Source organism: Rhopalosiphum maidis, chromosome 2 (genome assembly GCF_003676215.2).
Source record: "Rhopalosiphum maidis isolate BTI-1 chromosome 2, ASM367621v3, whole genome shotgun sequence".
NCBI lineage: Eukaryota > Metazoa > Arthropoda > Insecta > Hemiptera > Aphididae > Rhopalosiphum > Rhopalosiphum maidis.
The window spans coordinates 61945041-61959092 of record NC_040878.1 but is presented as its reverse complement, the minus strand read 5'-3'; the positions used below and the strand labels follow the sequence as shown (position 1 = coordinate 61959092).

At 27.2% G+C, this 14052-nt stretch overlaps 1 protein-coding gene across 1 annotated transcript in view; it reads right to left on the bottom strand.

Annotated features, from left to right (window-relative positions):
* Positions 1–14052, bottom strand: part of LOC113552780 (dynein heavy chain 7, axonemal-like) — a 30868-nt gene that overhangs the window by 4808 nt on the left and 12008 nt on the right. The window contains exons 26-43 of the mRNA XM_026955705.1: positions 13731–14045; positions 13559–13675; positions 10844–10984; positions 10337–10495; positions 9852–10081; positions 8817–9793; positions 8527–8755; positions 8282–8435; positions 8085–8218; positions 7573–7764; positions 7091–7496; positions 6843–7025; positions 4391–4574; positions 4180–4331; positions 3237–3386; positions 2639–2790; positions 2184–2563; positions 1947–2113 (exon numbers count right to left, since the gene is read on the bottom strand). Coding sequence (XP_026811506.1) covers positions 1947–2113; positions 2184–2563; positions 2639–2790; positions 3237–3386; positions 4180–4331; positions 4391–4574; positions 6843–7025; positions 7091–7496; positions 7573–7764; positions 8085–8218; positions 8282–8435; positions 8527–8755; positions 8817–9793; positions 9852–10081; positions 10337–10495; positions 10844–10984; positions 13559–13675; positions 13731–14045 — 4422 coding nt within the window. The remainder of the gene's footprint in view (positions 1–1946; positions 2114–2183; positions 2564–2638; positions 2791–3236; positions 3387–4179; positions 4332–4390; positions 4575–6842; positions 7026–7090; positions 7497–7572; positions 7765–8084; positions 8219–8281; positions 8436–8526; positions 8756–8816; positions 9794–9851; positions 10082–10336; positions 10496–10843; positions 10985–13558; positions 13676–13730; positions 14046–14052) is intronic.

Genomic DNA, 14052 nt, shown 5'->3' with positions numbered 1-14052 from the left:
CATTAAACACAAAAGAAAACAATCAAACACACGCCTATATCTCTTTCGTCCTTTATTGTCTCTTTCAATGTGTTTAAAAAACAAAATATTAATATACAAGACGATTATTACCCCCTTCAAATCTGGGGCCAAGCCAAACCATCTAATATAAGACCCATTCAAGTTTTCCAGTCTGTATGTCTTAGACAAATAACTGGAGCCCCATGGTATATGACCAATGACGTACTTCACAAGGATCTTCAAATGACAACAGTAAATGAAATAGCAACTCGACAGTTCGACACTACAAGACATTCTATTCCAAACTCCATTCAAACCAAACCCCTCTTATTTCCCGCATGTCCTCTATAACTATCCCCAGCAACTCTCCATGGATATTAAAAAGAAAATGGCCAAGAGAAAAAAAAAATGGTCCTTGCCTAACAAATAAAAAAATTGGACTTATTAAATAATACGTCCGAATTTCGATTTTTATGTATTGAAATATTTCAAAAAATATTCTGTTTTAAAAAATAAAATAAAAAATGTGAGTTGTTATTTAAAAAAGGAAAAACTTTAAAAAAATGTCTGGAAAGAAATTATACCAAAAAATATTTTCAAAAACATTAATATATTTCAAAATAATGAGTGTTTTTTGATAAAAGAATCACTCTATATATCTTTTAATCAATGCACCATTAATACATACTGATATAGTGATATTAATAAAATTACAATTTTAACAAAGAATTAAAATTATAAAGTAAGTTTTGGGTAATGCGTACGCTACAATATGGCCAATATTATGTTTAATAAGGTAAAAAACAGGAGTACAGGATTGTATTTTATTAGCAGCCAACAACTAAGTATCGTCCCTTAAGCCTTTAGAGGTCTAAATCTGAGCTAGTAGAATTTGATGTAAAAAAACTAACCTAGACATTATATAAGTAAAAGAAAAACATGTACAAAACATATTTTAAATAATACAGAAATAATAGGTATAGTGAACAAAATTACAGTTAAATATTGTCATATTGAAACCAAAGTCAAAACCAAATTAAAAGTTATAAATTAAACATTATAAGCAGCAGTTTTTTATAACGAGCGTCGAAATGATGACGATCAAGTATTAGCGATAATCGCATGTCATAGTGTATTAGCGTATAGATACCTATTATAATAAAAATTATTGATACCTACGTGTAATATTATGACCTTCCGCGGCTTCCCCTATTATACAAGTCACCTATTACCTAACTATAACAACCGCATTATCTATTTATCTCTAAAATATTTTTAAAAATAAAATCTTTACATAAAATATACTTTTAGTTAAATTAATTTTGTTCCATTTTAATTTTCATAAATATGATACTATTGATACTCTTGAACTATTAGGCAGATCAGTTGCGAAATATGAGACAAGAGTAAAATATTTTAATTTAAAATTAAATGCATAGTAGTTAATACTTACGTTTCTACATTTTTCCCATAAATCCTAAGATATAAAGCAGCATAGTAAAATAAAATAGGTAAGTAATACAATGTTTAGGAAAAACTAAGTGATGTGCTCACGGGGGGGGGGTGAGGGTGTTATATCCCCCCTTTTGATTTTTTTGTAATGATATATTATTTACATAAAAAAAATTTAGGGTCTGCGACAAATCAAAAATGAATATCCCCCCTTAAATAAAGCTGAGCACGCCACTGAAAAACACTACAGTAAATAATTATAACAGATGATGGTTAAAAATATTATCTATACCGATTACTCTAATAATACAATTATTATTAATTATACTTTTCGTTGTGACTAAATGAACAATCTTATATAGATTAATATTTAATAGTTAATAATGTTGATTTTACTTACAACTCGGTCCTTTATAGCAATTCAAATAATTTAAAAAAATAAAAATTATAGTTTATCTTACATTAATTAAATTATTAACTATTAAATAATTTACTTCTGTCTTTAGAACGGAACTAAGAAGTAATTCGCTTTCTTGACGTTCTCTAATGAGATCAGCATTATCATGCAGACCAAAAATTTCAGGTTTTGTAACCAACGGAAATCCTTGAATATGTTCTAAGATTTGATCGTATTCTTTTAAATCAGGACAGTAATAAATTCCTAGAATAATAAAAGTACACAGGCAACAATAAAAAATTCTCGTCATATTGAAATTTAATAATTGTCTTACCAGTCTTATCAAATTTAAAATTGTTCGTTTTAATAACAGATTTAGTGTAAAATTTGTGTAGACATGTAGTCAAACAACGACGATCCCAATCATCTGTTACACGTCCACCGTAGTTGCATTCACCGGTGAGATAACGCAAGGCATCAAACTGGACATTTGGATATTCATTCAAAAAATTTTGTAATTGTACAACGCTGATTCTAAGATCAGTTTCGTTAAACTCGTACAGTCTATTCCATCCGATTGGACCGTAATTGCGACGTTCTTGAACCAAAGCATGAAAGAAGCACAAACTGAAAACCAGTTTCTTAAAACCTACGCTTTGCAGTTTACAGCCCTCGAAAAATTCTTCATTTGCAATCGGATCACTAGTAAATGACCTGAAAATATATGTTAAATACTAATTTAGAAAACATAATTATTAAAAAAAAGTATCTAAATATATCTAGTAATACCTATATATATTAGCCCGAAGTCCTTTTGGTGGTTCATTAGTCATCTTAACACTATTTTGAAGTACAGACACAGAAAAATATTCCACAGGGTAAGATGTTAACCAGAGTCTAAACTCAGAATTAGTATGTTCCATCGAAAAACTTTCACAAATCTAAGTAGGTAAATGTGTAGGTAAAATAATAAACAGTAATTATAATTAGACACAGGGGGCAACGCTCCCAGGCCTGTATTTCTAAAAAATTGTATATTGTATTGAAAAAAAAAATTATAAACTAAAAACATATTATACCATCGACTATCATAGACACATACAAGTATGTAGATATGACGGTATGTAACTGCTATCTATACACAATTATATATATTATGAAGAACCTATATTGTCCTATAATCATAAGAAAAATTAAAACTAAGGCCCCCCCTTAACCAAGTCTCTGGAGCCGCCCCCGATTTAGACAAGCTATAATAACCCACTATTAATGTTATTATTTATATTTTATAAACTCATAAACTCATAAGTCATTTCAATGTAACATAAATTGAAAATATACACGATATAAATTATATTTTTCATATAAAAATAGATGATAGACTAACCTTTTCAAGCTCTGGCATCCAACTTTTAGCTAAATGACAATTTTGCAACAATACCCAATTGCCTGTTCTTGTTGCTTCTTCAATTAATCTAGTAGCTATGGGACCTTGACCCTGACCTAAAGACAATGATGTTAAACGATATCCAAAGCCCTGAAAATAACAACCGCTTAAATTATGAAGTGTATAAAATTCAGAATATTGAATTTAATAATTACAAAGGCGTGTATACCAAACCAAAAATTTAGAATTTACTTTTTTCGGTATAATTTAAGATTCTTAGTGGAAAAATTTAAATTTTAATGAAGTACTGTGTTTTTGTTTTAATATTATTTTTTTTGTACGTCTAGTTTTTAGAACTATTATCATTTATTATTACTTTTTAAAAGTACTTTAATCTTCGACTTAACATTTTCTGATAGGAATATGTTGTTTTTTGGGAAGAGAGGGGAATTTTGAGTTTTTAATTCTTTTTGTCTTCTAAATTTACAAATTATTTTCTAATTAAAATTGTTTAATATTTACACCTAAACTTTGAAGCCAAGTTTTTATAAAATGTAAAAACGCAATTCTTTTATAGACATTTGAAGTTAAAATTTTGAAAAAATCGTATAATATTTAAGTTAAGCTAGACCCAGCGGTTCGGTCTGATTGTTGATGAGGGAATAGGGGCGGTTCCTATATGTATATATTTTGTAATTTAGACTAACAAATCGTTTCCACTTAGAACCGTTTTTCGTGTGTAAATAATAAATATCACCAATTATGATTTATCATTTAATTCAAATTTAACATGTCAATTACAGTGAATTACTTAATGACGAGAAACACTCGACATCTATTAACTTGCAGCAGAGCTATTACCTACATTCCTTTATTTTTGTTACTTTTACACCACATTTGTAAGGTTTATTGTAAAACAATCATTGTACTCAATTCAATTTACCATTTTATCAGCATATTTAATTAACATTGTTGTAGGATCAGCGCCAGGGGTTAATACAAATATTAAAGGAGTTATACAATTTGAACTTTCAAAAGATGCCGCCAAATCAAACGGCGGCGGTTCAATAAATTTACTTTCCAAAATTGATTTATCTAAAAATAAGAATAAAACGTAAATATTTTAAAAAATAATTAAATTTCCATATAAGTACTTGATATAAAGTATTGAATTGCAGGCAATATTTTATCATATCTAATGATACGTAATATTATACATTTTTGAAAATAATTCAAATCCGTGTTCCAAGGTTCCGGAAAATTAATTAAATGTGGTTCAGTTGAATCATAAATTTGTTTCCATTTATCTTCATTGTTCTCAAAATCAGCTCTTATATTCTTTAATTTTGAAATTTAAAATTAAAAAATGGTCGTGGTCAGTGTTTTGAACAAATAATTTAAACTAAATGCAAATTGACTAGAATGATTAGATAAGCCGAAATTTAAAAAACAGTCTTAACAGTCTTCACAAAATATAATATTAAAATTAATTTGTGATTTTCTCTAAATCAACACATTCCAGGAGTTGGCTTATTATATTCAAATTAACCAAATTCATTATTATAATATTTATATAAATAAATGTTAGAAAACATTATTACTAAAATAAAATAGTGTGAATTTAATTAAATTAAAATAAGTTTTATTATAGGTACATACCCTTCAGTCAAGGTAGAAGTTTCAAGTTATTAAATATTAATTAAATTAAGTATTGAAACATTATGCTGATATAATATAATAATATTAGATTTACCACAGTCTCATAGGCCATAGATATAACCAAGGTCAGATTAAGGACTTATTAGATCCCGGGGCTGAAATTTCATATGGGCTCTATTGACAAAAAGAAAAAACATGCTTTATAAAGCTGCTCACTTTGCTCACAGAAAAAACATTTTTCTAACTTCCACAAATTCACAATTATATTATAAAATTATTAATAAATGTAATGTATATATCTATAAAATTACTATAGCATAACAAAAGGTAATACATCTTCATATTTTATTAATTTAGATATAAATTGTAATAATAAAATTTAAATTTATTAACAGTATATAGAAAAAAAAATGATATAAAATGAACAATAAATGAAAATTACAGTACAATTTTACTTAACATTTTACAATAAGTATCAATAAAAGTTAAGATATAAAACAAAAACTATTTTATTAAATAAATTATTTTTCTTGCTTTACTACTTGAAACCAACTCTCTTAGTACTTAATTTAAGTCTAATGATTTTAACAAATCATTCTCAGTATATAAAATCATTTGTATGTCTAAGTTTCATTAGGTTTGACTGTTTCAATATTTATTTTTTATTATAGTTAATTTTGAAAAGCTCATTCAGCAGAACAATTAGCCATAAGAATTGTCAAACATATTTTTAAACGTAATTTCTTTTTTAACAAATGGCCAAGTAAAGGGTCAAAATATTATTGACTTATATTACCTTCTATATTATATACTAAGTTTAGCTTTCAAAAAAAAAAATCAGAATATCTTGAAATTTTTTTAGCTCAACTTTAAGTTAAAATATTTTAAACTAACAGAAATTTGTTCCTAATAACAGATTGCATATGAAAAAATTGTTAATTTTTTTATTTGTTCGTAAAATATTTTTTTCCTTCTTTTCACTGAACCACTTAAAACTTTTGTTTTCATCATTTCGGAAAAAAATAAAGATTGTCAACCGGCTTTTTTTATTTTAACACAACAATATAATAAATAATACAATACAAAATAGCAGTGAGCCAGTGTGAATTGTAACAATATTTAAATACATTATTATTATTAGTTCGTAGATAATTTTATTTTATTTGCATGAGATTTTTAATTATAAAATGATACTAAGTCAATATATTATAAACACCACGGGTCACTGTAAATAACTAACATGCATCTAAATAAGATATACAAATACTATAGTGCAAGTAATTTACCATGCTTTTGTAGATATTTAGTTAATTTTTGTCAATAAAAAAAATAATTTTTAAAAACATAGAAAAACTATACGTTAATATCACAGGAAAATGTATCATCCTAAAATTGTATGGGCATCTTTCACTTTGGTACCTGAGAAGGGTCTGGGGTTTCCACTCCAGCTAGACCCCCCTCCTTAATCTGGTCTTGGATATAACAAACCTTTTAAAAACAAAATTAAAAGAATGATGACGATGGTCTATTTAATATTTATTTTACTCTATTTAATTATTATCTGTTAAAGATTATGCTACTGGTATTGCTTATCAATAATCGGCATCATTAGTAATTTAAATTAAAGACATTTTTTAAAATATTTTTTTTTGTTTCCTGAAATAAACAATTTGTTTTGTTAGTAAAGTTACTTTGTTTGTATTCATAATTCAATTCACATAATACTGTTTTACTGTTTAAATTTAAAAAAAAAATTTGAAGATAAATATACCTAAATAAACAATTTAAAAGACAAATAATAATACATTTAGGACATAAGTACTAATACTTAATAGTATTTATCTAATGATATATTAAGTAAACAATTTTTAATATATCAATAGAATGAGTTTAAATATTTAATTAGTAAATACTGCTTAAATAATCAGCCTGAAACACACAACATACTTTAAATTTTGGTAGGTTATCAAGTCTGCAAAGTTCATCCCAGCTTATATCTTGTAGCCAACTAATTTTATTTATCATTTGATTATCTAAGTTTATACCTCCAGTCAAAAAGAAAAGCCACTCCTCTGGATTGATTTCTGTTGATAGTCTAACAGCCATAATTAATGAAAATAGAAGTTTATCCTAAAAAATATAATTAATTAATAATTTTAAATAGTTTTAAATTTAAAATAAAACTGAATAATAACTTTTTCAAATAAACTTCTGCATATATTGACATACAAAGAATAAGTGAAATAGTTTATTAGTGATTTTGTACGTTCTTCAATTTTTTCATGTTTAGGACTATTTTCTACAGCCATTACAAATAAATGTATAAACCATGTTAATGAATATTGATACATCGGATCAATGTTAGTTAATGAATCAATTATGAAAAACAGTGTTGTAGAATATATAGCAACAGTTTTGTATTGATGTCTAGTTTTATCAATAGTTCGTTCAGTAATTTTGGCCTTAGATTGTTTAACTTCGATTTCATTAGCAAGAGTTTTTGACGAACTTAATATATTTACAGCTTCTTCGTCTTCTAAAATGTTACCCTCAGAAGAACTTAAAACTTGCAAAATCTTATCTTCAATATCTTTTAATGATCTATAAACAGTACAAACACAATGCTTATTAATTTATAATCATTGCAAGTGGAATATTAAAATGATTTATTTTTTACTTGGCATTTTCAGCTCCTTGTATTATAAGTTGATTTTTTTCTGCTTCTAAATCAGGTCTATCTTTAGCAACAACTACACCTAATAACTGATCTTCAAGACCAATTGGAGTTATCATAAAGTTTAAAAGAACTACTTTCACTGATATATCTGGCAAATAGTGAGGATTTCTAAGCTTTGTTGTAATGTAAAGCCTAAATGTAATCATTATAATAATGTTATATATAAATATATATTATATTAATAGGGCCCAGAAGCAGTGGCGTGCTCATGGGGGGGATCAGGGTGTAATATCCCACCTTTTGGATTTTTTTTAATGATACATTATCTACATGAAAAAAAAATGTAGGGTCTGTGACAAGTCAAAAATAAATATCCCCCTTCCCTTTCAAAAAAAGCTGAGCACGCCGCTGCCTGAAAGTTCATGCATTTGCATGTTTTTACTGAGTGCATCAAGAAGTTACTGGATGCGAAAATAAAAGTGTATAATGATACATGATATTATTGTTATTACCTGAATCGATCGTTAAACTCAATAATTGTTTCCCCTAATTTTAAACAATATGTACCTCCACATATAAACACTTGAGATAATAACACAGGATCTAAAACGGGATCTAATTCTTCATAAATATTTTCCAACAATACCTGTTTTTATGATAGATATGTAACTATTTTAATGGTAGTATTTGTTTTCAAATATATTATTACTGGTGTTCCATTGGTTATAGCATGTTCTAATATTTTTGTATAATTTGGAGTAGTGAAACGTATAATACTTAATGAATTATCTGCTTCCATATTTTTTATCCATTTATTTGCTTGGCATTGAGGATCAATCATAAGTGCTGATCGTCTAGAATTTCTATGATAAAAAAATTAAATCTATTATAAATTATAATACATCCTTAATTTTGTAATAATAATTACTTATTTTTAATAAGGAATTAACTTACAAGACAATGATTCCATTATCTGTGGAGAATGAGTCTGTAGGTAGTCCAGCTATGTTCCATGCTCTAATGTCAACTGGATTCCCTAACACAGTACTTAATTGAAAATTTTTAGCACACACTAAATCATTATTAACAATTTCTTGAACCCATTCTTTGATTTGTTTATTTCTAAAATCCATTGTAAATGGACCCAAATATGCAATGATACCAGAACTTAATAATATATCTCCTAAAAATAAGTTTAATTATAATTTTTCTAAAACAATTATCTTGTGAATTATCTTATTAACCTGTAAGATTTAGATATGACTTTCCAAGATCTATTGCCATAAGTCCCCATCGTTGTTTTTCACCACCTAAACCACCAATTAACTCTTCGGCTCGCTGAAGTTTTGTTTGCACAGAATTAGCTTCATCTTGAAATGCTTTCATTTTTTTTTCATTTTCTTCAAGATCATCTTGGACAGCTTTCATTTTTTTTTCAACTTCGGTAAGTTGTTCACGTTTATTATTTAGTGCGCTCATAGCATTATTATACACTGCCTCAGCTTCTGCAAGTGCTAATTTTTTTGGTGCAACTTCTTTTGCTACGACATCATAACTTGACATGGCTCTTACCCATTTACATAATCCTTCAGCAGCTACCGAAGCATATTTTATTTTTTCTGGGTCAAATTCCGGGTTATTTATATATTTTTCATTGAGAACTTTCATTATTTTCGGAGGAATATTATCTTTATCAAAATGTATTAAGTGCTCTAAAAACTTAAGATCATTTAGTAGTTTTTTTGATGCTACCCAATAATCATCTGATGTTTTTCCAGTAGTTGGATCCATGATTTTTTCAGGTTTCACGTCTTTAATAATGCAAACAGCTTCCATAGTTAATTTTACCGGTCTTGGTGGATTTTTCATAGACTTTACAAAAGTAATGTCATTAGGTGTCAAGGTATTCAATGCTGCTAAAGCAATATTTAATGCAGGTCTTGCAGCTTCCATGTGAGCATCACACTCATCCTTGATCTTTTGTGCTCCTTCTGCTGTTTCCTGAGCTTCTTCTTCGTCTTTTTTAATTATTTGTTTCACTTTAGAAATTTCTTGATTTTCTTTTTCAACTTTTTGCATTATAACTTTCACTTCTGCTGCTGCAACCATAATTTTTGGTTGTAAATCTTTTAATTCTTCTTGCATTATTGATATATCATCAGCAGCAGTTTGCAATTTTTCTAAACCTACTTCATATCGACGTTTTGCCATCAAAATTTCTCTAATAAAATTATTTTTGATAAAATAAATAATTAACTATTAAAATTAATAAAACTTACTGTCTTTTTTTCCCTAATAGATCTTTAAAAGTAGACATCAATTCTAAGTATAACGTAGGCGTAACATATGTCTTACGTTGTGATCTAATTTCAAATTCCATAGATAAATTTTGAGACGATAAATGAAACTTTTGACACATAGTAACGCAAATATTTCGTTCATGTTCAGTTAAATCAATTGCATCCAGAAAATTTGTTGCTACAGCCAACAAAGCATCTGATGGCCAATTCTGTAGATAAAAGTAATTTAGTAATTTAATCTAGCAATAAAGTAGAGTACACACACTCAAAATTTAAAGTAATTCGTATCTGCAGTAGGCATATATATAGTAAAACAGATTGATAAATATAGAGTAACAATAATAATTATTATATAATATATAATATAATATAATAATTATTATTATTATATTCAATAATTACAAAGTATAAAACTTATAGTTATATTAGTATGTGTAAAAATATTATCGAAATTAAATGTTTACTTGAAACCAATTAATTGTACAACATTGTACTAATGATGGAAATTTTCTTATTCTTGTACGAAAATCGTTTCCAATTGGACTGAATGCTAATACTACATGCAGTTGTTCTTTCACAATTTGTATAAAATAGTTAAATACAGCTGACATGCTACCATCAGTCTAACAAAAATAATAATTTTTAGTATTTAAAAAAATAAAACATTTAACATTCAAACAGTAGCAGTGGCAGTTTCTATACTATAAAGTGATGATTTTGCATTCGTAATAAAATAATATATAATATAATATTGATTATTGGATTGGATGGTTTCAGTTTTGTACATTCAAATTTGAATAGTTAGTTCTGAATATTATAAAATTATTAATTATTATTTAATATTAATTTAATAGTTTAAAAAAAGATGGCCTAAAAATTGTGAATAGAGCTCCAAAAATATTTTTAATACCATTTATATTTAGAATGGCAGCCACTAAATTCAAAGATAATAATATACAGTATACCTATACCTGTATAGATTTGTCACGTTGCTTATCAATAACAAGAATTTTATCGCACAATTCTATCTTTTCATCTGTTGTATACAAATTTGGTACTTCTCCTGAATTTAATAAGTTATTTATGTCTTCTACCATACTTTCCATTTTAATCTAAGTAAATTAAAACTATATTTTTAAAAATAACTTTTAAATTTAAAATTATTATTAAAAAGGTGAGCAAGTGGATTTCGTTCTACTTAATAGTAGTTATCAGGTTCAGAGTGGGTTACTATTTTTGGATGTGTTTAATTTGAATTCAAATAATTCAATAATTATATATCAAACACTTTTATCGTATAGAATAATTATGATTATGCAAACATTTGATGAAAATTCCGAGTATTTACAATGTAAGACCTAGATAATTTGTTTTTGAATTACAACAAAATATTAATAATATGGTGAATATTCAATGTTGTATTAACTTCAAACGCTCATAAAAAAAATAGAGGGAAATTATGAGGAATCTTGTATTATGTTTTTAAATAACTTGAACATTTTTTAGTTTTCACGAATTTCGTTAAATTTTAGAAATAAACGGCTATAAAAACATAGTAATTATGTATTTTTGATACTAGTTAATTTACTACTTATGACCATTGTATTATATTTTTAAATTAAATGCTAAAAAGTGAAAAATATTTTATCAAAATGTATAAAATAAAAAATGAAAAATAAGAAATTTCAAATGTTTATTTATAACTCAAAAAGAGTCAAAATATTTTGAAAATTATACTAAGTATAGGAAATTTAAGATGGAGACTCAGTTCACGTTACCATTAAATATATATTAATTATGAATACCTATTTAATTAAATAATATAATATACCTACTTCATTATATTATATACCTTGCCAGGTTTTCTTTTGTGTTATTTCGACATTTCGCCAATATAACACCATGCCGTGACCGGATTACAACCATACCAACTTAACGTGGACTATATCTTTTGTAGTGTATCCATATACCGACCACGGTGTGGTGTTATATTTATGAATTTACAAAAATGAAAAAAATAACACATAGTTATCATATTTTATACTGATGTGTGAATTATAAAAAATATTCATAGTAAATGACAGTTAAACCATTGCGTAAATTGTCATTATGTGGCACTATGTGTCATAAAAAAAATCTAACGGTCGCAACTGAAAAATAATTTAGGGTGGAGAGGTCCAATTTTTTTTTTATTTTAGATACTGACGGCTGCATCCGAATTGCGCGCGCAATTTTTTTGTGACAGCGTAGTTGCATGCGAGTATTTTCCGAATTGCGTGCGTATACGTAAAAGTTTGAGTAGACGACCAGTTTTCGCTAACTAGCACATAATGCACATATTATTAAGCCATAAAAGTACTATAACTACTATTGTAAATATAACTAGTAAATTCAATATACTGTATCTAGGGTTTTCTCCAAGGAATGAGGATAGCTGGATAGATAAGTACCTAAATGACGATTAGATATGATTGATATGAGTAAATAACTATAATATAAGTACCTATCACGGACTAAGATATATCATAGTCTGTGGTACCTATACATAGGTACTATAAAAAATAAAAATATAAAAACAGAAAAAATTTAATTATCACGTATTATTAATTATTTTGTCTAGAAAATGATAAAATAAACATTTGATGAAAATTTTAAATAAGTTAATTCGTTATATAACAAACGTTTAAATAATTTAACAACACCTATTAAAAATATCTTACCTATACAAATAAGTACGAAGTACCTATTGTAACTCATTATAATTTGAAAAAAATTAATTAATCTATTTATTAGTTTATAATATGTATTTTGTGTAATAAAGTACATTTTTTATTAAATTCATACTGCATTTTCAATTTTTTTTAATCTGACCGAACTAACTTGGTTAGTCATTCGACTAATCCCGCATGCAATTAGGCTCAGTCAATCAATCGTGAAAAAACTACGCACGCAACTCGACCTAGATAATGATTTTCGCACACTATTCGGAAACACCGATACTGACATTTTATAGTCAATAAACTATAGTCACTACTACTTTTAAAAATTTTGGGGGAGGGGATCTTGACTCCCTACACCCTCCCCTCAGTTACGGCCTTGATCGGATCAGCTGTTGTATTCAGCAGTCGGTGTTGATTCAGCACCGTGTAACAAAACGAAGAGCGAGGCCTTTTCCACCGTATCGTACGCCTCTCACAGTATAGTACTAAGTAGTATTAGGTAGGAAAGACGAAAGTCAACAGGTTACGTTGTCTGCCCCTGGTTATGGTGGCTGGAAAATGTGAGAATCAGCACTCAGCAGTACTATGTACTTGCGATTGCTATGTACCAAATTACCCTAAAGTTCTAAAAAGGTTAAACCTCTATTTTCATTCAAAGGATTCTGAACTAAACTTCATTAAGTTCTTATTAAAAATTATTCGATTGATGCTCCAGACATCTTTGTTAGTGTTTATTCAGTTTCTAAGCATCTCACTATCTCATTTATATCTTCACACTACTGAGGACGGGCGTAATTGCCATGTCACACATTTCTTAATCTTCAATTACTCATAAGTAAGCATTACTATATTATTATAGGTATTCATTATTCCATTATCTTATTTATCTTAATATTGTTATTAAAATTATGATTTTTATTAATTTCCACCTTAATAAATAAAACAAATAATGTAAATACAATTTACCTCGGAGTCGTTGAATAAAAATACAACATGCTGGTCTAAACTAGATACTGCACGCCCAAGTATGATTTTCAAATCTTCTTGCCATTCAAGAGTTCCATACAAACGTGTCATTTGTACCTAAATTTCAACATACATATTATCAAAAAAAAAAAAAAAATTAAAATTGTTGAACCTGAAACAAATCATATTCTGATATATGAGCAGCGAGCCTTGTTAATGACTGTCGGCCTGATCCTCCCAAACCAACTAGTAAAGCATGTCCTCGAGGTTGCTTGAGAATTCGACAAATTCTTGAAAGATGTTCAATAGCAAATCTAAATAAAACTAGATGCATGGGTTTTTTGCTCATATTATTAAATTCATTTAAGTATCCTTCAACGATTAATCGAAGATTATTTAAATTGTGTACTTCCATATAATTTCTAGTATCAGCTTTGGGATTGGAAAAATCACAGTAAATTAACTGTCGTAATTCGTTTTGACTAATCTATAAT